The sequence below is a fragment of the Eulemur rufifrons genome, chromosome 29 (genome assembly GCF_041146395.1).
Source record: "Eulemur rufifrons isolate Redbay chromosome 29, OSU_ERuf_1, whole genome shotgun sequence".
NCBI lineage: Eukaryota > Metazoa > Chordata > Mammalia > Primates > Lemuridae > Eulemur > Eulemur rufifrons.
In genome coordinates, this window is record NC_091011.1 from 19345738 (window position 1) to 19373531 (window position 27794).

The 27794-nt window shown below is 35.5% G+C and overlaps 1 protein-coding gene across 1 annotated transcript in view; it reads left to right on the top strand.

The window, feature by feature from the left end:
• Positions 1 to 27794, top strand: part of TBX20 (T-box transcription factor 20) — a 49289-nt gene that overhangs the window by 13119 nt on the left and 8376 nt on the right. The window contains exons 5-6 of the mRNA XM_069462194.1: positions 1013 to 1171; positions 8929 to 9005. Of these exons, the coding sequence (XP_069318295.1) occupies positions 1013 to 1171; positions 8929 to 9005 (236 nt within the window). The remainder of the gene's footprint in view (positions 1 to 1012; positions 1172 to 8928; positions 9006 to 27794) is intronic.

Consider the following 27794-nt stretch of genomic DNA (forward strand, 5'->3'; position numbering starts at 1 on the left):
GGGTCCTTGGGGAGGAGAGTACACAGTGGGAGCCCTCTCATGGTGGGAAAGACATGCCCAATTTTGCAGATTTAGATAGGTATCTGGGTGGCAGGTGGGAAGATGTGGGCAACCTTCTATTTCTGAAAGTGAATTTTTATTGCCTAGATTTCATAAGGTAAAATTTTATATTGCATTTTAAAAATACATATAAAAATATTGTCTATTGGCTGCCTTGTTAACGATGGTATGTTTATGACTTCTGAGTATGTAGCAATTTTTATTAGCTGTAGAGTGGAAGATGGCCCTCACTGTGACTCAAGTTCAGTTTTATAACTGGAAGTGAGGAATCAAGGAGGCTGTCATAAATAATACAGTTCACATTTACTGAACACTTCCTGTTTCCTATGTGCTTTATAAAGGTCATATCATCTAATTCTCACCACAGCCCTATGAGGTTAGTACTATTTTTACATTTGAGAAAACTGGAGGTTGAAGAGGTGAGATCACTTGACCTAAGATTAAAGGGCTAGCGGGTGGCAGATTCAGTGTTCTAGCCCAGGTCTGTCTAACACCATACTGCCTTTCTAAATTGTTTCGTTTTCCCCCATAAATAGTAATCTGGCCCCCTGGAATATATGATTTCTTATTTTAGAAAATTTAGACATGCATCCTTTGGTCTAATCAGACTAGCAAACAAAAAATATTTTGGGGACTTGATTTAAAAAAAAAATATTTTAAAAAATAAAACTTATCCTTCAGATGACCCCCCACAATCATTTCAGAAAGAACACTTGAAACAACATGTGTTACTCAGTTGTTTTGGTAAAATATGATTCACCACAATGACTCTGAAGTATCTTATGAAAATAATTTGCCTTAAGAATGGAAAAGGTAGAACCTAATCTTAAAATTGACTTTGAAATTAAAATCTTATGGTCCTTTTTTTTTTTTTTTTTTGGTCTCACTGTAAATTGGCCTGTCTAGCAGTGTAAATATATAAAATTCAGTACTTCCCACCTTTTTCTTGTAGATAATTTTGAACTCAATGCATAAGTACCAGCCGAGGGTGCACATCATTAAGAAGAAAGACCACACGGCCTCATTGCTCAATCTGAAGTCTGAAGAATTTAGAACATTTATCTTCCCAGAGACAGTCTTTACGGCAGTCACTGCCTACCAGAACCAACTGGTGAGTGTACAGGTCACAATCGAGTTCCTGCATAAGATAAGGTTTAGGAGGTTCTTACATTTTCTGGGAGAGAAGGGATATCCCAGTACTCAGAACAGATGTTCACTTCGGAGAGAGCCATTGAGTGGCAGCCCCAGGACCTTTGAGAGTGTGTGGAGTGACCACGTATTATTGCACCATCTCTTCTACAATCTTTAATGCTCTGGGTCAGGTTTTTCACTGCCTACTCACCCACCCAAACCTGTCCCACTCTGCCTTCTCAAATGTTTTTCTCTGGAAAATTACCTGCCTCCTTTTCCTCCTCCTGGTAACATGCATAACCATGTTCTTGTTGCTTCATAAAATGTAAAAGTTCAAATTTTCTGCAAAAGTAAACATACATATTCTAGCCAAATGTCCATTACTGCTGTTACTTTAGATATTTGGTGAAGCTTATTTAGCTGTAATTTAGGGTAAGATAATTCTAGTAAAATGATTTTAAATGTCTCTTTAGATAACAAACTGCAGTAGGTAAGCATTTGTGTATTTAATTAAAACCAAGATATCTAATTTATAATATTGGGTTATATGTAGACTGAGCTTTCTTAGTCTGAAAATCCAAAATCCAGGATGCTCCAAAATCCGAAACTTGAGCAGTGACATGACACTCAAGGAAATGCTCATTGGAGCATTTTGGATTTTAGATTTTCGGATTCAGAATGTTCAACTCATAAGCATAATGCAAATATTCCAAAATCTGAGATCCAAAACACTTCTGGTCCCAAGCATTTCAGATAAGGGATAATCAGCCTATATTTTCTACTCTCTGTTGTACAACACATTTAAAATTTATGCATTTCTTCATTCATAAGGTTTATTCCAACTTTATAAATATTTATCAAGATCTTACTAAGGGCTAGGTACTTTTAGACACTTTCTCACACATTTTCTTCTTTTGTGGTCAGCATAGCTTGACTGGCTAGTGGCAGTGGTCACCCTCTCTAGGTGAGGAAGCTGAGTCTAAGAGAGGATAAGTAACTTTTCTGCATTCAGGAAGGACCAGAAGTGGAATTCCTTTCGATGTACCTCGGTAAAAAGAACTGGCATTCTCAGTTTACTTGACAAATTTGGTTGTTCGTAGTCTCTCTAGGTCTTCCTATCTTGCTTTTATTTTATTACTTGTAGGTAGCCAGAACTGTTGCTCTTGATGTAGTATTGTGGGCTCTGAATAAGTAACTGTTAGATGTTGCCTGATAGATGGCTCAGAGTCCAGAGTGGGATGGCCAGCCCGGGGGATGTGCTGTAGGTTCTCTCAGGAAAGGGGCGATGAATCTGACAGCACAGGTAGCCTACACAGATGAGGGAGTGGAAGCCCAGAGAAGGGATGTGCGCAAGTGGCCAGAGTGGATCTGTAAGGCTTGGATAAGACTTCCCACCTATGATTTCTGTACGACTTTGAGTTGATTTCATTGCACCACCGTGGCTGTCATTTTCCCTACCTGTAATCTGGGGCTAATGACTGATCAGACCATGTAGGGGACTGCTGTGAAGATCAAATGTAATGGTGTGTATAACAAACATGCTTTTGGAAACTGTAAGACGCTCTGTAAATAAGGCATTTGGTTACTATTGGACTGTCTCAGGAATGTTGAAAGAGGGTTTGTCACAATTTGGATTTTAAAATTTTAGTGATATATTTTTTAATGAGACAAATGAATATATAGTTGTTATCATACTAATAATCTTATAATAAAGCAAAGTATTATAACCTTTGAATTATCTCCACGATAACAAGAGTAGAAACTTTCACAGAATGCCCAAGCTAAAATTTTGGGTATAGACAGAAGCCCACAAAGCCCTAAAACACTAATGCAATTTCTCTGAGGTTCTAGAACGTTGAAACCAACAATATCACTTTTAATTTACTTGAGGGCACACAGAATGCAGATATTATAAGTTCTGAAACATTTGCTTCATTTTATACTAATTTAATTTATAGCTTTTATAATATAAAACATTAGATTTATACTAATTTAAGAAATCCTGTTGATGTTTGGGAATGACGTAAAAACTTGTCATTGGGGAAACTTCATTGCTTTTATCAGAATTCTCTGTAAAGAGGGCCAAAGCAAGAATAGGTAAATAGGGTTTTTTAAAGTGAAAATTATAGGGATAGAACAAAACTTAAAGAAAGTTTCTAAATATATTGCCTTAGGTTTAGTTTAATAGGTGAAAGAGCATTCCTGAATAAATGCTGACAGGACCTCTCATATCGTGGTCCACTGGAATAGAACGGTATTATTTACCCTTCTATTATTATTTTCATAATAATAATAGCTAACATTTGGGTACTTACTACGTGCAAGGCACCATTTGAAGTGCATTATTTTATTTAATCTTCACAATGATATTACAAAATAGGAGCAATAGTATTTTTATTCAGCATCACACAGTTGGGAAAATTGAGTCAAGAGTTAAATAAGTCATCTGAGGTGATCTTGCTGCGCCCATCACAGATTTGAGTCCAGGTGGTTAGATTCAAGAGTCAGCGTCCTTAACCTCTAAGTTCTAAGTGTCTGCTGTTTCCAAGGAAGCAGAACTTCACCTCCTCTCAGCTTTTGACCCTGACGGGCTCTGCGACATCCTTTTTTAGAGAGTTTAAACTTTTTATGTTCACTTTTTTAAACTGAATGTACTGTGCACACTGCACAGCAGCAAGTGTGACAGGATGGTGACCATCCTAAACTGGAGGTCAGAGTATCAGCTAAGCACTAGCTGCATCTAGTAGGAGCCACATGCATTGATGACATTATTTCATTTAATTCTTGTTTTTCTACTCTTTATTTAGAAAATTTCCAAATACATAAAAAATTCAACTAATGGTAAAATCATTGATTTTACCGCATTCACTTTACCTCTTGTTCTCTCCCTCACCCCCTCCCTCTTTTTGTGTGTATACATGCTGTTCCCCTTCCCTGAATCATTTGAAATACTTCTAAATACTTCTGCAAGCATATTCTGAGAATAGGACATTATTATTGTAATCCTAACATTTTTATCACAGCTAAGACAATTAATAGGAGTTATTTCTTTATATCACCTAATATTCAATTCATATTAAAATTTTTAGCCTGGACCAACAATGTCTTTGATAATCTTTCTACCCCCCAAATAACCTCTGAACTAGGATCCAACTAAAATTCATGGTTTGGATTTATTACTTTTAGTTCACAAAAATCTTTCCACATTTTTTCTCAGTATCTCATTTCATTCTGACACTGATCTCCTGAGGGAGGCCTCATGAGTCCCATTTTGTAGGTAAAGAAACTGAGGTCAGAGTGGTTAGGACATTCACCCAAGGTCACAAGTCTGGTGAGTAACAGAACCATCATCATGAGGTTTTGATCTTCTTGGACTTAATTCTTCCTTTTTGGTGGCATCATGACAGATTACATGGCCAAGGAATTGACCACTGACAGTGTGAAAGTTTTGAAAACTGAATTTGAAAATGTGGCCAAATTAAAATAGGTTAAGTTACTAAGAAATACACATTCCAATACTAGTTGCTCCTTTTGCAAATTTTTTTTTCTAATTGATATCATAAATGGGATCAAAATGCAGCTATCAGGTCCCAGGTGTTTATTGCATCCTTAAGTATAAAGATTAATATGACTAGTATGTCCTTTCATTGCTAAATAACCCACAATGGAAGTTACTAAATTCACAATTAATTTCTTTAATAGATCCTGCTGTGTCTGTTTATTTCTATGCATCCTTCTTTAAAACCATAGTCCCTAGCACAAAGCCATATACCTATAAAATTGAAATCCAGTTAATAGTCAAAGATTTGACTTGGTACCCTAACGGGCCAGTTTTGCAAATGGTTTATAAACCTCATAAGCCCAATCAAAATTCATATAGCAGGTGCTCAATAGACATATGTCGAATGAATCAGTCAGTTTGGGGGTTAGCATTTTCATTAGTCCTGTGCTTATTTCTGAAGTTATCCTTGACTCTTTCTAGGCCTCCTCCCATCTACTGTGTCTTCACTGCAAAACGAAGTTTGTGTACTGATTTTCCTATACCAAACATACAGTAAAATAAATGTATAGGAAAGAAATAAGGTAAACATATACTAAGTGTAGTTTAAATATTAGAATTTTTCCCTGTGCAAAGAACAAAGAGGTAAAAGGAAAGAAAGGAATATTTAAAAGTTCACATTTAAGACCACTTTCATATATATTAAGCTTTGGATCAGACTGTTATTTTTATGTCTATTAACATCCAAATCAAAATTTCCAGTTGAATTTGTGAAAAAACTCATTTATTGTGGCTGGTAATTTCATTTATAAGTAATGAAAATGGAACCTTTTTTGCTATTTCTTTCTCTGGTTTTTGCAAGTGAATGATTGCATTTCTTTATATTATTAGATAAAAGCTAAAGACATTACACTTTCAACAAAGTATTTTATAATTTAAGATTTAAAGGTCATGCATTGTTTTGGAGCAGGCAAACCATTGTTGTAGAGTTGAAGTGTAGGTCAGGTTTCATTTTTAAATGGCTTTGGTCAGATCTTTTCCTGATAATTGGAAAAATGGTCTCTGAGGGCCAATTTCACCCTATAGCTACGAACCCCAGCTAGATTCAGAGTCCAGCGATATCACAGAGAATAACTACTGCAAAAGGTCCCCTTCTCTTTGGCACAGCGGGTAGTGTCAAATCTGCCCTCCAATTATGCATACATTTATTTACAGATAATAGAGATGTTGAAAGAGTGAATTTTCTGGCCAAGAATTGCATTATGTTCTATATTACTGAAATAGTACATCAAAAACTGGGTTGTATTTTAGACTAAATAGTAATTTGGAAATACATAGAGACACATACTAAACAGGAAGATTCTTTAAGCACATACTACTGGCCTTACTTGTTAACACTTTGTCTTCACAAAGTGAGAAACATTGCTGCTTTTAAAAATTGTTTTTGAATTATAAAGAAGCCATACTTCTTGTTTTTCTACACCTGATGTTTGATGGGCCTGTTGTTTAATAGCATTATAAGTGACAGGCATCCTATATTAGGACGTGGAATGAAATGATATCCAATTGAAATATCTGTCTCTAACTGTCTCTAACTCAGCTCCTTCCTCTCATCAATTCTCAGGTGTTCTATTTGAGAAATAATGTCCAAATTTCACAAAGGGATATAAAACCAATTTATTTCTACATAACTTTTATTTAAATATTATAGCATAAAAGCTATATCTGACCTTTTAAAAATGTGTGATTACCTAGAATATTAAAATTTGCTATTTAAAAATTATTTTATCTTAAAAACAAAACAAAATGCTTTTTATGTAAACTCATGGCTTCACCTAGTCTGTAACTGGTAAAAAGAGGAAATCATATTTCTGACTATTTTTTCTTAAACCTTTCTGGGATTTTTATTGTGGATACCCCGGTGGTTCTTCTACTAGATACATTACCTGACAATGTCTCTGGAATATTTCCTCCACTGGCAAGTCTCTTTACTTTTCACTTTTATATAGGTGCTATCTGAAGGGAGACTGATCCTTATTGCTCTACCCGACAGTTTCCATTTGAAATTTTCATCTGGGTTCAGTTCACCCTTATGGTCACTAACCATGCAGGGGATGTGGTGCCATCTTCTTTGGTGGCCTTTAAAGCCACTTCCAGTTCGGGTTAGCTGTGCATGGCTCTGCCTGTGCCACAGAATATTAAGCTCCACTGGGGAGAGACCACGTGTTCTTTCCCTTTGCACCATCCGCCATCTAGTGCAGTGCATGTGCGTGGTGATCAATCCTCATTAAATATTTGTTGATGAGTCATTGTGAAAGCATATTCATATTTCAAATTATAATTATAGAAAGGGACATAACTCCTGTCCTAGAGGATTTTAAAATCTTGTTAGTATTTATAATCTTAGAGAATACTGATTGCCTGGGCTTTAGAAGATGTTTACAGTTTATTTCAAACAAATAAAAATTTTCTCCTTCTTCCTGTAAATTGACCTTCACAAATAAGTCCTGGGCTGAAATGGCCGAAACAGACTTCACTCTTGAGAAAGTCATGGCCACATGTGAGGAAAGGTTCTCTGGAAACTGTCCATGGCCATATTTTAGAGGCAGCCTCAGGGATTCCTGTGTATTTCCTTCTATGCATACTTGAAGCAGCTGTTGCTATCCATTGAGAACAGGTTTCTTATTTATCTACCTTATTTCCTTCCCTGTCTACCAATTTCCATGTCTAAGCTGAAAAGAAAATTAGCTGCTCTATAGTGAATATTCATGGGCTAAAGATGGGCGTTTCTGAGGCACTGTCAAATGCCCTTAAAAATTAATATTATCAGTCAGTCTTATCACTTGCCAGTGTTATTGACGAAGGAGAGGAGTGTCTCTGGTCAGGATAGTGTGGGAGTTTCCATTTTAAGCGAGGTAAATAGCTTCTTTGCTGCTCCTTCGTTGGCTTAGCTCACATTAAGAAAACACGAAGAAGAAAAAGCACTTTTCTTTTGTAATGAAAAAGGGAATTCCTCTGCTTCTGTTAACAGTTTTAAATGAACTATAGATATACTCTAGTCAGAGGAAAAGTTGTTTTTTGGCAAAATAGAATTTCAAACTGTTTTGATTATTTACTCTTTGCTTTGAAAGAGGAGGACATGCCTCAATCTATAACTTTCCCCCCGTTAAGAATATTTTGTATGTGTTTCTCTCTAAAGATTAACAGAAGTTCTAATTTTGATGCTAAGGAGCTCTGACTCTTTGAAGGTTTCCTTGGTTCTCATTCAGTTACTGACTTGTTGTTTCTTGGTCCTTATGCTCTTTGTGCCTCAGTGCGATTATCTGTCTGATGAGACGATGGGCTAGATGGTCTCTCGGGTTCCTTTCAGCTCTAACATTCAGGCATTTTCCATGTTGAGTATCTTTTAATCAGCATTTCCTTTATTTTTTCTTTGCAACCTAATGTATTTTACTGCAGAGGCACAGTGCATATGATTTAATGGACATTTCTACATTCATATTAGTCCTGTGGGAATTATGAATACCACAGTATAGATACTTAATGTTAATACTTAGATCGTTTCTTATTAGAATGCATTTTTTTCCATATAAGCATAGAGTTTATAAATAATATGGCATGGAAGGATAACAAAAGATGGACTAATCTGATTCTAATTTAGTCAAATGGAAAGGGGAACATTTATATTCTGAAGGCTTTATATCATGTATTTATGTCATATATATCAATATGGTATTGAACATGAGGTTATTATTGGCCATTTTATCTTTTTATCTATTATGGTATGTATATGTGCTCATAGTATTAACAAAAGATGTTGCCAAGTCAGAGTGAGACAGCATTCTTGCTTTTATTCCCTATTCCCCAGCAATGCTGGAATTCTGCAAAACTCTCTCCTTTGGGCAGGTCCCCATTCTGCAGTTCAGCCCTAGCCATTCACTGATCTCTTAAATACCTGACACCCCAGTTCATGTCTACCTTTGCCTGAAAGGCCCCTGTCCCTAATTGTGTCTGTCCATTGACCTCCAGCCTGTCCTCAGATACCTCCTTCTCTCTGAGGCCTTCCTTCCCCTGCCATCCCACCTGGCTGTGATCCGTCCCTCCTGTGAACTTGTCCAGCACTTTCCACCCTTCTCATGACACAGAGAGACATGAAGATATTGTCCGTGTACCATTTCTCATTTTACTTCCTTAACCTTGGAAATGATATTGTTTTGTACCCATTCTTTCCTTTCTAGATAACCAAGCTGAAAATAGATAGCAATCCTTTTGCCAAAGGATTCCGGGATTCCTCCAGGCTCACTGACATTGAGAGGTAATGAGAATTTTCTGTTTACTTTCTCTTTCAGATAAGATCAAACGAAAAGGGAGTTGTAAGACATACTCCTTTTGACACCAAAGAACCATAACTGTATTGTATATAATTTCCAACTCTCTGCGCCCCCTTTCCTTCCAGTTACAAACCCTGCAGATACGCAGCTGCTACAGCTGGATCTATTATATGCTCTATTTCTGAGTGAAGTGGTTTCTTTGGTCAGGACATTTATTCCCCTGTAAAAAATAGTCTTTGTTGTTATCAAAGACTTAGTCCTCTTGATAATATTAAGCTTCATGTCTTCATGAGTGGCAATCTGCAGAGAAACAGAACTTTGAGAGCTTTTTCCTTCCAAAGTAGATATATTTGCTAACACAAAGAGTATAAGGGGACTTTGAAATTTTGAAACAAGGAGATGTTTAATTCAGGGTCACATAATTTTACGTATAGAGTGGATTGCTTGTATTAATAGGAGAAACATCAGGTCTAAGGACCCTCTAAGAAGACAAGTGACAATCATGTGCCTATAACCCATTTTTTACTCCATTAAAATGGTTCATGCAGTTTGAGACCATCTAGGTGATGAGTAATGACTATATTGAGATCCATAGTTTGCACAGTACGAATGACAAAAACTGTTTTTCAAAGAAAAGATTTTTCAGCCTAATTGATTATTCGTATTTCTAAAACACACTAACTTATTCTTTTAGGGGACCCAACATCTTTACTGAGGGGGTGGGGAGGAGCTACGCTAGCTGCCAGCCCTCTGGTTTACTTTATCGTCACATCTTTGCGTGATTTCCTTACTAGCCACGACAGAGTTGTACTAAACTCTTTGTTACCTACCACATGGCCACTTGTCCTGACCTCAGCACTGTACCCAACCTGTCTTGGCAACCCAGTGATTACATGTTTTAGCAACCTCTGGTCTTCCTAAGCCTTCCCAAATGGTAGAGCATAGAGGGGAAGTTTGATTTGGGGGAACAGATTAAGAGGCTCAGTGGGGAGGCAAAGAAGCCCGCAGGAGAGGCTAAACGTTGGGCAGAAACTGTGGGATTTGAGTAGAAAAAAAGATTAATTACTTAGAGAGCTTGACAAGTGGTTGGGGATGTTGGGGGAAAGAAACTTGAGCTTGTGGTTAAAAATCGATCCAAAATGAAGAGAGAATGCAAGTGGGTAACTCTCCAATTGGGGGACATAAGGCAGTGAGAACGCAGTACTAGCAGTATGGGCAACAAAGGAGTCCACTTCATTCAGGCATGACTTTCTTATTGCCTCTTTCTGAGTGCCAGAAGCTCCGATGTAGACTCAGTTTATGCAGCTGGGATAATTATAAGTGAACTTTTTCTCCGTTTTATTCAGGTTTCAAGTAAGAATGAAGACAGTGACTCAGTGGGGCAGTAGTGATGTGTTTAGTGTATATCATGTGTTCTGTCTCAGACCAGGGAGTAAGCATGATCTATTGGGGGGAAAAAGTCATAGGTCAGAGTCCCAGCTCTGCCTTTTCTTGGGTGAGTGATCCTGGAGAGGTCACCAGTCCTCCAAGTCTATTCCTTCATCTAGAAAATGGAAACAATAACCCTGTTCCCTTAAAAGATTTGAGAATCAAACAAGCTGCCATTCATGATAGCACTTTATAAATCTAAAAATGTAAAATAATTATACGTTCCTCATCTTGTTAAATGAGCATTTCATCTAACAGTTTTTATCCCATCTAGCTCTACTTTTACTGGTCTTTTTTAAAATTTCAGAATATTACAGGGGTACAAATATAAACTTCTCCTAGAGTAAAAATAGCCCTGCAGTTGCACATGGCTCATGAGATAGGAGTACCCAGTCTGACTGCCCTTTAGAATGACAGATTTGATAATGCATGTGGCCACATTTTCTACTTATTGAATAAGCATCCTGATGTGGGAGCTCTCACATGTGCATGATGCTAAGTCGCCTTCAATGGTCTGAGGGCCAAGAGAGCACTCTTACATGACTAGCTGAAAGTTTGCAAGATGACCTAAGTAGTGTGAAATTGGCCAAGGTTTTGGATTTCATTTCCAGGTATTTAAGTCTGAATTTTTCCTAAACAGCCTTTGGGGATGGGACAAATCAGATCAATTGATCTTTAGAGACCTAAAGAAATTAAATTAGTCTGGAGTCAGTTACTGCACTAAACCATCTAGTAATTGAATTGCTCCTTGTAACTGATTGAAAACAGCCCTATCTGTAACAATATAGGGAGCTTTTCTTTATAAGAGATCTGAGAGAAAAACACATCTTTTTATGACATGATGACAGATATTGCACTTTTCTAACCTAATTGAATATGATGTTATAAATATGTGACCTTAATGATTTCAAGTTTCCTGTTCTAGATTTACAACTTACTGTGGGACACCCAAACAAAAATGCCTGTAGGATTGGATCTGTTTGCCTATACCTCTAAACTCACAGTGTTATTCCTTCTATAACTGCATAAGCTTTTGGGGTACTCTTAAAGGCATTATAGATTTCTTGCTCTAATTTTACTAGGTTCTGTTCAGATACCTGAATGTCTCACTTTATATATAGCCTTACTCTTCAGGCGACATCATCTTACTCATTTATAAAAGAAAACCCACCTCATTAGCAAAAATAGAAAGTATTTTCATTCATGGTCTGTACCTGCTATGGCCAACTAAGAAGCAAACCAAAAGCCCAAAGGTTGTCTTAATGTAATCTAATTTCTAGTTACTCAGATTGGAAAAAGAATTATCAGCTGGTTCCATAAAATAAATAACCTAGACAGCCTTTTGGTTGGCATTTTGTTTTTCTTTTTTAGGGAGGCACTTTGTACAGTACATGAAGGCACAGTGTTACTTCTGAGAAAGGAAAAATAACTGGGAGGAATTATTTATGTCTTATTCAAATTAAGTTTCTTTTATTAATTCTTTTCTTTTAACAAAAAAGTTAATGGTCATTGCAGAAAATAGACAAGCAAGAAAAAGAGCATTAAAAAGCAGTGAAATCACATTTACTCAGACATAACCACTAGCAAAACCTTGTTATATGTTCTTCCAGATACTTTCCTTTGCATGTATAAACATTTACTTCTTTTAAAGTTTATCATGCCATCTGTATTATTTTTAATCATTTTCTCCCTTAATATCAATAGATATATGTCTGAAGTACACTTTTTAGTGGCTTCCTAATTTTCCATTATGTACCAAAATATATTTGACCAATCCTGTGTGTTAGTTATTTAGGTTTCTGGTTTTTTGCCATTACAAATAATGCCAGGAGGAAAATATATATCTTTATACATATTCCATCTCACCATAAGATAAATACCCACAAATAAAAATGCTGGGTCCAAGGACATATATATATTTTTTATCATAGTGTTATTTTTAATTTTTTTTGGAAAAAGAACCTAAATGTTTTGTAAAAGGGGAATGGTTTAATAAACTTCATAGTCATGCAATGGAATTCTAAAAATTGTAGTAAAATATACATAACATAAATGTTATCATTTTAACTATTTTTCAGTGTACAATTCAGTGACATTAAGTACATTCACAATGTCATGCAACCATCACCTCTATTCATTTCCAGAATGTTTTCATCATCCCAAACAGAAACACTGTACCCATTAAAATAACTTCCCGTTTTCTCTCCCTTTGAGCCCCTGGTAATCTCTATTCTATTTTCTGTCTTTGAAGTTTTCTAGTCCAGGTACCTGATATGAGTGGAAAGATACACAGTTGTGTGTCACTTAACAGCAGGGCTACATGCTGAGAAATGTGCCCTTAGGCAGATGTCATCATTGTGGGAATGTCATAGAGTGTACTTACACAAAGCTAGATGGTGTAGTCTGCTCTACATCTAGGCTACATGGTACAGCCTATTGCCCCTGGGCTACAAACCTGTACAGCATATGGCTGTACTGAGTACTGTACTGAATACTGTAGGCCACTGTAACACAATGGTGGTGGGTATTTGTGTATCTAATACTGTAGGCCATTGTAACACAATGGTGGGTATTTGTGTATCTAAACATGGAAAGGTATAGTAAAAATAAAGTATAAAAGATAAAAAATGGTATACTTGTGAAGGGTACTTACCATGAATGGAGCTTGCAGGACTGGAATTTGCTCTGGGTGAGTTGAGTGGTAAGTGAATGTGAATGCCTCGGACATTACTCTATACTGCTATAGATTTTATAAATATTTTACACTTAGGCTATCCTAAATTTAAAAAAAATATTTTCTTCAATAATAAATTAACCTTAGCTTACTGTAACTTTTTAAAATGTTTAATTAAAATTTTTAAAAAATTAAAAATGTTAAAAAATTGAAATTTTTAATTTTTTAAAACTTTTTTATTCTTTTGTAGTAACACTTAGCTTACAACATACACATCACACAACTGTACAAAAATTTTCTTTATGGTGTTATTCTGTAAGATTTTTCTATTTTTTAAATTTCTTTTTTGTACTTTTTAAACTTTTTTCTTAAAAACTAAGACACACACACATTAGCCTAGGTCTACACAGGGTCAGGATCATTAATAGATTAATGATCTATTCCACCTCCACATCTTGTCCCACTGGAAGGTCTTAGGGGCAGTAGCACGCATGGAGCTGTCATCTCCTGCGATAATAATGCTTCTTCTGGAACAGCTCCTGAAGGACCTACCTGAGGCTGTTTTCAGTTAACATTTTTTTTTAAGTGGAAAGAGTTCACTCTAAAATAATGATAAAATATATAGTATATTCATAAATAAGTAATATAGTTGTTTACTATCATTATCAAAAAGTATAGTGTAGTGCCTACAATTATGTGGTTTGTTTATACCAGCATCATCACAGACATGTGAGTGATGTGTTGTGCCACTACATTGTGATGGCTGTGACATCACTAGGCGATAGGAATTTTTCACTTCCATTCTGATCTTATGGGACCACTGTTGTATATGTGGTCCATCATTGACTAAAATGTCCTTATGCAGATTAGGAGTGTATAAGTTTTTAAGGCATTTCATACATACTTCCAGCTTTCTTTCAAGAAAGGTTGTCCACATCATTGCCCATTTCTTTGCACCCTTATCAAACACGGTCTTCATCTTTTCATCTTGGCCAATTCGGTAGGTGAAACTTTGTATTTTCTTTTGGGAATTGGCCTGTTTATGTACTTAAACCATTCTTATTTTTCTTTTGAATTATTCATCTTGTTCTCTTAATGATCTAATACAAGCTATTTATGTATCAAGGACATTAGTATTTTATTCATGTATGTTGGAATCATTTTACCAGTTTGAAAATTAGCTTTTTATTTATGTTTTAGATTAAATAGATTTTTACCACCAAATCTATTTTTCTTTTTCTTTATGATTTCTTTTTTTGTCCACTCTTTTGCTAAGCCTATGTATGTATGTATGTTTTAATATATATGTTTGTGTCTATATATATAGACACACATGTACATGTTAAGGCATATATGAGATCAAGTTATATAAATTATTTTCAAACAATTTTTTTTCACTTATCACTTTCTCTCTATATATGTATGTGTGTAGACATATAGATAGATCCCCCATACACATGTATGTTGCTTTACATCATCTTTTCTTTTTATTTTTTATTTTATTTTTGAGACGGGGTCGGCGGGGGTGGGGGGGTGCTGTGTTGCCCAGGCTGTTGTCAAACTCCTGGGCTCAGGTCATCCTCCCTCCTAAACCTCCCAAGTAGCTGGGAACACAGTTGTGTGCCATCACGCCTGGCTCGCACATTCTTTGTTTTTAAATTGCTGCATACTCTTACTAAGTGTAGCTGTTCTGTAATATAATTACCATTCCACTGTTGCCTCTAAGTTACTTTCAGTTTCTCTCTATTACAAACAATGCTGAAATGAATGTCCTTGTGTGTATAACCTTTTGTATACAAATGAGAGATTTGTTCAGATTAGATTATATCAGGCCGGGCATGGTGGCTCACTCCTGTAATCCCAGCACTTTGGGAGGTTGCTTGAGCCCAGGAATTCAAGACCAACCTTCTTTATGACTTCATACTAGAACAACTTTTCCCACTCCAAAATTACATAAATGTTCAACTACAGATTTTTTAAATCACTTTACTACTTTCTAGTTTTTATTTTAAATCTTCGAGTCATGCAGTATTTATTTTGGTGTAAGATATAAAATAGACATATCACTTTATATTTTTTACAAGTGGCCTGAATACCACATATTTACCAACGTTTTCATTTCCCACGTATTTTAATTCTGCCTTTATCTTTTGCTGTACCAAATTCTTATCTATACTAGTTCTTACAGTCTGTTGAACTACCAATATCACGTTGTTGTAATTTTCATAAATTGATAACATGTAAATATGTGATGACTCTTAGATATCTGACATGGCAAATCCCAATTCTTTTTTACTTGTCATTTTTAAATTTTCATGATATTTTTTGATATTTATGCTTCTAGTCTTTGGAATCTTTTTGTCAGGTCTTCTACAAAAATGTCATGAAAATTTTGATTAAGCTTGTGTTGAATTTATACAATAATCTGGGAGAGAAAAATTCATATCTTTACAGTATTGAGATTTCCTATCTAAGAATTTGTCATGTATTTGTCCTTTTACTGAAATCTCCTCCTGTGCTCTTTAGAAATATTGGCGTTTTCAAGTTAGTAAGTCCTGCACGTGTCTTTTCAGGCGCGTACCTAGGTCTATGAGAGCTGCAACATCCAGTGCAATTGCTGCTGGCCACAGGCACTAGTGAGGTTGTCAATTGTGGCTATTCCATATTGAAATATGCTGTAAGTGTAAAAACAAACACACTAACTGGCTACCAAACTGCCTTAGATTTGGAAGACTAAGTATAAAAAAAAGTTTTAAAGTATTGATTAAGTAATTGAAATAATATTCTGGGTTGCTAGGTTACATAAAATATATTTTTTATTTGTGTTTTTTATGTGGCAAGTAGGCTATTGAAAATTACATATGTGGCTCACATTACATTTTTATTGGAAAACACTGGACTAGAGGGCTTTTGGGGGGGTTGCTTTTGTAAATAGAATTTTAAATTAGAAAGCTGCCTGGTTTAGTATTCAAAAGCTATTGATTTCTATATGTCTTTGGCATTCTGCCATTTTACTGAACTTAAAATTAGTTTTAATAAATTTTCATTTTAGTCTCTTGTAGTTAAATTATTTTATTTGCAAAAATGATTTTTATTTCTTCTAATAGCTATACTTTAAAAATATCTTTTTCTTGTTTCATTACACTGACTAATACCAGGATCCCATTGAAAAATAATAATAATTGGCATTTTTCTCTTGTTCTTGATTCATTATGTATAGTTTTTATTGGCTTTTGGTTTTAGATATTCTTTATTAAGGCAATATTTTTCTATGGCTAAATTATTAACTTTTGATATGCTAATATTAATGGAATGTATGTTAAATGCTCTTTTCACATCTATTGAGATTATTTTAATTATTTTCCTACTTTTAAATAACAATATGATTAATTATAGTCATGTTGTCTATGTTGAACCATCCTTGTATTCCTGAAATAAATCCTGCCTGGATTTCATCTGTTTTTCTTGTAATATTTTGCTGGATTTAATTTACTTGTATGTTTTATTTAAGACTTTTTATTTTAATTTTTGCAAAAGTGATTTGATTTTGTTTCTTCTTTCCTTCTCTGTCAGATTTTAGTATTAGGTCCTGCTAGTTTGTTCAAATTAACTGAAATATTTTTTTTCCCTTTTAGTGTCTGAATCAGTTTAAATAGCAAAAAAGTGATCATTTACCTGAAGATTTTATCAGTTTTGCCCATAAATTCATCTGGGTGCAGTATGGTTCTGAGGACTACTTCTTTAATAATTTTCTTAGTCTGTTCTGATGTTTATCATTTAAATATATATTCACTTCTGTCTCATTTAATGCTTTTTGTCTTGAATTCTTTGTCTAATCTTACATTGCTACCCTTTTAAAATTTTTGCTTTATTTTGTTTACTCTTTGATTTTTAAAAATCTGTGGTACTATGGAAATATATTCCTCTATCTCTTTCTTACCTCAACATACCAATATTCTGACCTTTTCATTAAGAAACAAAAAACCCTCTCCTGATCCCATCTGTCTCTTAAGGAACTGACTTTCCCGGTTCTCTGCTCCTTCTTAGAGTAAAGCTCTTAGAAAGAGTTATGTGTGTTCTCTTCTCCAATTTCTTGCCTTTCTTTCTCTCCCTTCTATTCTACCTCTTAGACATTAGACCCTCTTCCCCCAGTCCACCCTAGTCAAAGTCACAAGTGACCTCCCCATCACTAAACCCTATGGTCAGTTCTTACTTCTCATCTTCCTTGGCCTATCAGCAGCATTTGGTACAGTCATTCCCTCCCTCTTTCCTCCTTTAATCTTTGCAGACTGCTCTGCCTTCTGGTTTTTATTCTACTTCATTAGCCATTCTTTCTCTCTCTCCCTTGTTGGTTCCTCCTCATCTCATCCATCTGTAAGTGGTGGTGTGTTCCAGTCCTTAGTCCTTGCACTTCTCCCCTTCTCAGTCTACATCTGCTCCCTGGGTGACTGACCCATTATCATGCCTTGAAGTGCCATTATATGCTGATAACTATAGAATTTGCATGTCGGGTTCTGGCCTTTCCAGAGTCAAATACCTGAATTACTTTTACTTTCCCTTCTCCCCCTTAGAGCACCTCAGATCTCAGCCACCTAAACCTGAGTGCCTCTCCACAGTCCCGCACACCTGCTCTGCCCTTGCAGTTCCCACTGCGGCCACGGATGACCTCATCCTTCCCACTGCTCTGGCCAAAAAACCTGGAGTCATCTTTTTCTCACACTCTCCACATCTAAACAGTTAAGGAATCTTGTCAACTGAACCTTCCAGTCCAGAGGAGTCCAACTACTTACCGTCTTCACTGCTACCACCCCGATCTAGCCCACTGTCATCACTTTCCTAGATTAGTACATTAATTTTGTAAGTGATCTCAGACTCTACTCTTTCAGTCTGTTTTCATTCAGCACAGCAGTCAGAATGATCTTGTCAAAGACAGGAAGTTCACTCATCACTCATACTCAGAGCTCTCCAATTACCTTCTCATTTAGAGTAAAATCCAAAGTCCAGATAAGGTCTCAAAGGCCCCACCCCACTTCTCCCAATTATCTCCTTGACCTCACCTGCCCTTCTCTCTGCTGCTTGCTGGCATCAGCCACACTCTTTCTTCAGCTTGGCCAGGCCCATCTCAGCCTGAGGGTCTTCATCCTTACTACCCTCTGTTTGGATGCACTGCCCACTCGCCAATATCTGAACTGTCCAAGCCTCTGTGTTTTGTTTCCTACTATATCCCTGGAACCTAGAATAGTGTCTGGTACATAGTAAGCAATCAAATATTTGTTGAGTGAATAAATGATGTGTCTTTTTAAAAAACAGCACACAAAGTAGCTATGTTTTTTAAAAGTCTTGTTTGAGGGTCTTTGATATTCAATAGAAAAACTTAACCCACCTTCAAATGTTGTGATAGCTGATAATGTTTGGTGGTGTTTCTTTGAACTGTTTCTGCTTTCTGTTTAATACAGCTATTTGCTTTACCTTTTAATTTCTCCTTCTATCTTTTGTTATGTTTATCAGGTTTTTTTCTTTTTATTATTAATAACAATGGCTAACACTCCACATTTATCATGTGTCAGACAGTGGGTATACACATTTTATTTCCGTTACTCTTCAAAACAATCACATAACAAAGAAACTATTATTTCTCTTTTGTAGATGAGATAACTAAAGCTTAGCGAGATTAATAATTCATCCAAATTCACATGCTTTGTGACAGCTGAGCCTCAAACAGCATTTAGTTTGTCTGAAACCAAAGTCTTTTCTTTCATGTTCAATAATTCATGTTTAATAATTATAAAATTGATATTTCTCTATTTTTGCCAAGAATTAAACTATATATTTTCTTATCTTATAAAATAGGAAATATAGATTATTCCTTATACTACCCCTCCCTCAATCAATAATTTTTTGTTTAAATACTCTGAGACTTAAAATACAGATTTTTATCTATATGCATTTTTTAATCACTTAATAATTCTAAAATTATTTTCTTAATGTTAACATAAGGATCATAGTATATTAGTGATAATCATTTTAATTTTACCTTCAGTTATTTCATTGTTTGCTGCTCATTTCTTCTATACTCTCTTTAGTTATTGGGGTTATAATCTGACTTTATTTTTAGTAGTTGGTAAATATTGAGCAATTAGTTGAGGAAGGATAAGTGTGTCATTTTCTTTAAGAGTTCTTGAGTATCTGATAGGCTCTGTTGTCATTATGTAAGAACCTGGCGAGGGTCACAGTCTTTTTCCTTAGAACTCTTACAGTCTTCCTTTTAAATATTGTCTTCTAGCTTTCAAGTACTCTGGAATAAAAGTTACTGTCAAATTCATTGTCTTTTGTTTGTTGGAAACTTTCTTGTTTCCTCCTTGACTGGATGAAATGCCTCTAGAAAGTTTTCTTTATATTTGAAATTGAGAAACTGTACCGGCATATGTCCAGTTGTAGATTTTTAAATTAATATTTAAGTATGATTGAGCCTTTTAAATTGAAAACTCAAGTCTTAACTGAGCTGAGGAAAATTTTCTTCTCCTCCTCACCTCCTCCTCACCCTCCTCCTCTCTCTCTCCTGTATCTTGCTTCCAACTGGTCTGCTCTTTCTGGACCTTCTAAAGGCCTTATGGTCCATCTCCTGGATCTACTCCCCATTTCTCTTATCTCTTTTTACTCTAAATTTTGAGAGAATTTATTATATCAGTCTTCCAATTTGTTGATTCTGTTTTCGGCAGCATCTTTACCGAGTTCCTTTAAAATGTGGTAATTATTTTATCATTTCCAAATGTCATTTTACATGTTAGGATTGTTTCTTTTTCATGGTTGCTAGTCCCTGTTTTATTGATATAGCGTATTCTTAAATCTTACTAAAAATTTGAAAACACAAATCAGAGATTTTAAAATATGTATTCCTGTTTCCTTTGCAACAAGTTTGTTTCAAAAGAAATCACTTGTGTTCTGCTCTGTTAAATTACTTTTCTTCTTTTGAACGGCTGAGTGTTTTGTACTGTCCAATTTTTTTCTCTAGCTCATCTCTAGAATTGAATGTCTGTTTAATATTAGGAGCGAGAATAATTCTGAATAAAAGCGTGTGGCTCTTTGTCCGATCTTCCAGGTACAGGCTGATGAAGGGATAATAAATGTATTGTTATTTTACCAGTGTGGACATACAATAATTATGTTTGAGTTAGGAAGTTGCTGCAGGTGGGTGGAAGCAGCCTCTGAAAAGGGAGTTTTGACTTTGTATTGGTGTAGCTACCCTCCCTGTCTGCCTCTGCAGCTAGAAACCAGCTGGAGCAATGCTTGTTTTCTCCATGCCCAGCAAAGCAACCTCATGCCCTCCTCCAGAGCTGCTCGTGGTCCTGGTCACGGCCCACACCTGCAGTGCACCAGATACACTGTGCGCTAGTTGAGTGTGCTATGGTGGGATTCCTTCCTTCTAGACTCTAGCGGTGTGGGAGTCTGGTTCTCATCAATCTCTCAAAGATCTGCCTTCATCTTTAACCCCTGTTGCTCCAAGTTGGGGTTTTGGTGAAGCTCCTGTTTATTTCCTCCCCGAGTGGCTTTCCTCTTTGTACACTGATGGATGGCATACCGCCCTCATTCCCTTCCTGTTGGTGGCTGAATATGTAAGTATGTAGTTGGCACCTTCCCTCATTTCCTGAGTTTCTCTTGTTTTCTTGGTCACATCAGTAGGGCAGGAAATTAAATACATAGGCTTATATCACTCTATTGATTCAAAATTCATACTGAGAGTCTCAATAAAATTGGTTATAAAACCATTTGCATTGAATAAAACTTTCAAACACACGAAGTTTGGACACAAGCCCAGTCGGATTTGGGCCTTTTTGCCCAGAACTCAAAGACGCTCTTAGTTTAGATAAGAAAGGAGACTTTAGGAAAGTAAGTTGCAAATCTAATATTCTGGGAATTTATAAAAGTTTTATCTACATCAGGATAATGAAGAAGCAAGCATTTTGGCAGATTTGCTAAAGAGGTTCACAGTTTATGTATAATTTCTGGATCTTTCATAATGATTTATGGTGCTAGAAAGAAAGTAGTATTTGGCTCCAACACAGTTCTAGGCCGATTTGTAGAATTTTCGAAGCACTTTTCCTTAGGAGCAGTGCAGGTCCTGTGGAGCCCCTGTCTGATTGGGTAAACACTCTAGAGCAGGGTTGGCAAACTGCAGCCTGGCACCTGTTTGGTATAACCCACCAGCTAAGAATGGTTTTTACATTTTAAATGGTTGAAAAAAAATTTAAAGTAATATTTCCTGACATGTGAAAATAATATGAAGATAAATTTTATTATCTATCTTAAAGTTTTATTGGAACATGGTCATGTGGCTGCTTTTGTGCCGCAATGACAGAGCTGAGTATATGTGACAGAGGCCATGTGGCCTGTAAAACTTGACATATTTACTATCTGGTCCTTTACAGAAGAAGTTTGCTGATTCCTGGCTCAAATCTTTGAGAGACCAGGGAAATATCGTCAGCAAGGAAAACTCTTACCCAGAAATTTTACCGCCGTACGATGATTTTTCCTCTTTCTGGGTTAGAATAAAGAAACTCATAACTTCATTATGGGGCCCACATGGTGATGCTGGTTTACAAAGCTGGCGAGATCTGATCTCTGTGAACGCCTTATTCTGCCTGTCTTTACGGTAGTAGCTGTGATACGCTGTTAGGGTCATTGTAGTGCTTGTGGTTCAAACCAGAAAAAAGATGACAGAGTAAGATGTACCAACTTAGAGATGCATACTTTTTAGATTCCCTACAGATTTCAATTATCTGTGTTATTTTTGTCTATCTTCTAATCTTGTGCCTCAATTATTATGAATTATTGAAAAATAGGTTGTAATTTTTTTTTCTCTTTCAGAGCACTAGAAACTTTCAGGGCCTTTAGGGAACAGTAGACAAGAGATTGGGACACTAGGTGTTAAAAAGACTCCTCAAATCTCATCCAGCTTATTGCTAAAGAATTAGGAAATACTATTTCTAATATTTGCCAGATTTGCATTTTAAAATTGCAAAATATTATGACATTTAAAATATATAAGAGTAAAGTGCTAAAACTTTAAATAAACAAAATGAGCTTGTACCCTCTCACCATATCTCTTCTCCAGAGACCATCACCGCTCAGTTTGAGGTTGTATGTGTATGTGTGTGTGTGTCTTAAAGATAAAATCCAACACGAACGTGAGTTCAAAGCAATAGTTTCCATTTAAATTCAAGACTACAGGGTTTTTACTTAACCTCTTTGAGCTTATACCCGTATCTCTTCTCTCATACTGAAAATCTGGTTCTCAGTAATACCAGGAATGATAGAATATTCCATCATTATTTATTTGCTTTGTCCCACAGGATAAAGACACATCACAATCTCAGAGTACGCATATGAGCATATCTTCAATACTGTGATGGGTAAAAATAGTTTACATTTTTTTTGTGGTTCTTTTTGTCCTTAGTCTATATTCTACTAGAGTGAGTTTTTCAGTTTCTTTTAGGCTTTTTTCCCTTAATTTTACTACTGGAATGTTTTAAAGTCACTTGGAATCATTCCTGTGTGTTGTTATACCACTAGCCCAGTGATACACATTTAGGTTCATTAGTTTTATTTTCTATTTTTTGGAATTTAAAAAAATATATAATTTTCTTATATAATTATTTAATAAATGATTCACATAATTTCAAGACAAAACTACAGAACATGGCATATTCAAAGGCATCAAGATTCTATCTGTGTTTCTTCAACCTTTTGTCTTCCCTCCCCTATAGGTAACCACTAAAAAAACCAAATATTGTTTATCCTTCCATTGTGTTTTTTAATATCAGCAGATATATGTTTATATATTCTTTCCCTCTTTTTTTAAGTTGACATACAGTACACGTTTTTTCACCTTGCTTTTTTCACGTAACAATGTGCATTAATATATTATGTATTTGTACATCTCTGTGAGTATATAATATATATGTAATGTATATATCAACATGTTTGGGCTCAGCTATGTCATTTTATGTAATATTCAAATAGACTTTTATATAGTCTTTTACGATGTGGTCTATTTTATTAGCAACCTTTTTTTTTTTTTTTTTTACTATTTTTTGGTAACAAGTATTTTTGTTCTAATATTTACCTTTATGCTAATACCTTTTAAAAATTACATTCCTCCCCTTTCTAATTTTCTATCGGTCTCCTTTTTGAGCAATAGTAAAATGAACTAGTAACTTCTTTCTTTCCCCTTCTTTCGTTCTCTTTAGGCATTTGATTTGAAGTGATATCCCTTTAATCCAGTTAATAGATATAGACAATCAGTAGCCTTATTCTATTCATTTTCTCTTCCCATTCTCCTCCCATTTTTGAAAATTGTGCTTCATCTACCTTTTTCAGAGTGTTTCATCATTACACACTATATATTCTTTCTTTCATGTAAATATGGCTCAGTTTTAGTTCTACAAGTAAATGTACATTTCATGCCCACTAATGTATCTTATGTCAGTCACTCTCCAGTGGTTTTGGTTGTCCTAAAATCATTCTCCAGTAGATTCCTCAGGGAAGGCACAGGGGCCTTATTATATTCCCTGACTTTTGTATGTGCACGAGTTTGTCTGTGGCCTTTATTCTCAAAAGTCAGTTTTACTCGATACACAATCTTGGATTCTCATCTTCGTTCCTGCCAAATCTTAAATATGTTGTTACTTTCATTGTTTCCTGGCCTAAAGTGTTGCTGTCAAACTGACGGCAGCCTAATATTCTTTCCCATGTAAGGGACTTAGTAGTTTTTACTGGAACAACGCAAAGATTTCCTCCTGTTTATTTTGCTCGTGTTGTCCCTGACCAAAGGGCAGAACTTGCAGAGGGGGATTACCTGGACTTCTTGCCTCTGTTTCTTTCGCTCACAGATGATGTGCAGTGACAAGAAGAAGATGACATCAGCCCTCACAAACATGACACATTTTCTACTCTTCTCCCTCGTGCTTCCGTAGAAATGAGTAGTCCTTTGAAGACAGTCCATAACACTCCCTACAGTAAATTCTAATGAACTTCCCAAGGAAATCCTCTTTATATAATCAAAAGCTGTGCTGATAACTTTAGAGGTGGAGAGGAGGAAATTCATGAGGGAAATCCAAAGTGAGGATTGTGTAGATTTCCCTTCTCCACACCATGGGTCTCATACAGACTGCTGGCTCTTGTGCCATTCCGGAGGACTCAGCAGGAGACTGAATAAATGCCGTGCTCAGCACTTTCTCCAGCTGCCCCATAGTATAGGCATTTCTTTTAAAATCCTCTTCTACCTTGGAATTCTGGACATTTTATTCACTTTTTTCCTTACTGTTTGGTCTAGAGTGAGACTTCCTGCAGTGTAATTTCATGCACTTAGTTCACCTCTTCTCTCTGTCTCTACCTTCCCCTGCTTGGGAGGTCTGCTCTTATCTGGGCTTTATTCCAAGCACTCTGGCCAGCTTTGGAGAAAAGAAAACTGCCACTTCGGGCTCCTGAAGAAGTTATGCATGTTGTGAACTGATAAGTCCAACCTGTAGTAGTTCCGCAAGTCGCCAACTACATAAGTTCTCATATGGCTCTTACATTGTACCATTAGAAGATCAGTGGATTAGAGTTGGGCAAAGGAGAAGATTGTTTATATTATATACATTTTTTTGGGGAAAAAACTGCTGGCTGAGAAAATAAATAGATTAATCTTAAACCTAGTGAAAAGCAAAATGGGTATGGCTTGTAACTTAGTTTGCTAAGTCTCTTAATCTTTCATAAATGTAACTATATTTGAGTACTATGATGACTTGTACAAAGTAGATTATACACTGTTTACAACAAAGTAAAAATGAAATGTCATTTCAGTGAGGTCTGCTAAAAAAGACCAAACCACACTGGATGTTAAGGGCAACCGCTACATGAAAGGCAAGCTACTTGAAAGTAAAAATACTAAAAATAGAAAATGGCAAAAGTTAATAACAGTCCCTTTGATCTGCCCCCTTCTGCCACTCACAGTGTTCCCTTGAAATCCACCTTCTGTAACAGGAACCACAGAGCAGACTAGGGTTGCTGCAATATGAGAGGACAGACAACATCTGTATCATCTCTGCTTGGAGGGACTGAACCCAGGACTACAGTGCTGCTTGAATGTGTCTTAGTCCATCTGGGCGGCTATAACAAAAGACCACAAACTGGGTGGCTTACAAACAATATACGTTTACTTTTCACAGTTCCAGAGGCTAGGAAGTTCAAGATCAAGGTGCTGGTAGATTGGGTGTCTTGTGAGGTCTTGCCCTCTGGTTCATAAATGGTGATTTATTGGTGTAAGAGGCAAACAAGCTTCCTCAGACCTCTTTATAAGGGTACTAATCTCATTCATGAGGTCTCCACCCTCATGAACTAGTCATCTACCAAAGGCCCCACCTCTTATTATCATCACATTGGGGATTAGGTTTCAACATGGGAATTTTGTCAGGAACACAAGCATTCTGACTAAAGTAGATATCAGAACAGAAAGACAAAAATCAAAGAGTTTAAAATGGAATTTTTTTTCTGGGATTATTGAGCAACATGCTATAACATTCCAATCATGTAAAAATGTAAATAACTTTATTTTAAATTATTGGCATGTAGTTTATTCTTACGCAAATATAAATTAAAAAGTAAGGAAATATTTTTAAATTATAGTATATGTACTAAAGTGTACCTTGGTATTTTGATTTTAAGCTTCCAAAAGAAATTTAATTAGCTTTCCAGGAAGTATTTATTTTGAAGTTAGAATGAAATGTAGGAGTTATATCTAGTTTTATCCCTGTCACTATACCAGTGGGGCAACTAGGGCCCAGGGAGCTCAAGTGACTTGTCCAGGGCCACCCAAATGGTAGAAGATTTGGGGTTAGAAGCCATGGTTCTTTGCAACTAGTACTGGTCTTTTTCAAAACAGCTATTTTAAAATTTTTACTTTTGTTTATGTATTTATAGATTCATAAATCGTTACAGCCATAGTAAATCTTCAGTATCATCTGATCCATCCCACCAGTTCCCCACACACCCTCACTCCATAGAAGAAATCAAAGCCCAGATGTAGATAAGGAATCTGATTGCATAGATTCTTGGGAAAGAATCGATTTGCTTTTTAATCTCCAGTGAAGATACTTAGTATAAAAGTCTGCATGCATAAAATGTAGGCAGTTTTGTTTAGTAACCAGATTAAAATCTGCTTTTTAATAAAATCTAGTAATTTAATGAAATTAATCTGTTGAAAACAAAAAAGAAGGAATGACTTTTCACAAAACTAATTTTTTTCAAAATTATAGAACTCACCACAAAATTCTTTTAACTAACAAGATATATTTCTGCATTTAAAATGTTATTAACTTATCCACAGCTTCCAAGAGGAAGCATTTATATTTCAAAACTGTATAAACTGGAAGTGCCAAACAAAACAAAATCTGATATAGTAGTAGAGGTTACTCACAATTGACTTATAGCTGTAAATTATCTTACTTTTTTCTTGCTTATGTCTTTCTTTTTATCTGTATATAGAGAATATTTGTTCCCTGCCTGACAGTTTACTGAAGTTTATTTCTAGGCTGAATAATCTGTATCTTGCCTGAGACCTCTCTTTTAGTTGTCATACAAAACTTAGGAAACTATGCATAATGATTTTTGTGTTTTCTTTGTGATATAATTTACTTATTTAAGTTGCTAATGATAATATAAAACCAGAAATGTATATTACTACTGAAAAGAAAAATCAATAGGATTAAGTCAAATAAATAAACTAAAGTCTAAAAGCTTTTTAAAAGATTAATTTAGAGTTATTTTGTTTTTCTGAAATGGATTGCATGCTTCAGTTCTGTAATTAAAATTAATGATTTATAATACCTCTCAAATTATGTTATCTAAAGCTTTCATTTATTAAGTATTTTGTGGAAGCTACAAATATTGATATATTGTCTTCCAGTAATTTATAATGTATTTGCATAAATCTTTAGAAAAATATTGTGACAAGGAGTTATTTACAAAGACCCAGTAAAACATGATGTAAACATGAACAAATTGATGAGCAAGAACAACTTTAAATATTTTGTTTCCTATAAATTAGATTTGATTTTAATGGATTTGACATTTTCTCCTTGAACACAGTTTTGCCAGGCCTATATTTAGGAGAGAAAATGAGAATGTAAGTTGAAATAACATTCAATTTTTATTTAATTTTCTCTCTGACGTATAAGGTAGGGAGATTTAAAGGAAGCATGGCAAGTTGGTAGCAACCAGAAGTCTCAATTTTATCTAAAATTATTATGATTATGTAACCAGTTTTTAGAACACATGATCTTAATACCCAATAATGATAATTTAATTTTGTTACTTATAAGAATTTATTAAGCACTTATGTACCAGGTACCAATTAAGATCTCTAGTGTGTTAGTAATTCACTTAATAATAACCTTACGAACTCAATCATATTAATATCCTTATTTTAGAGATGAGAAAAGGGAGACATGGAAAAGTGAAGTATTTTGCCTGCGAGCACGCAGCTGGCAGGTGACAGAGCTCCAGCAAACTTGCTTCTAACTATACTAGGGCAGTGGTTCTCCAAGTGTCACCTCCAGGCCAGCAGCATCAGCATCAGCTGGAAACATATTGAACATCACATTCTCAGGCCACACCCCAGACCTACTGATTT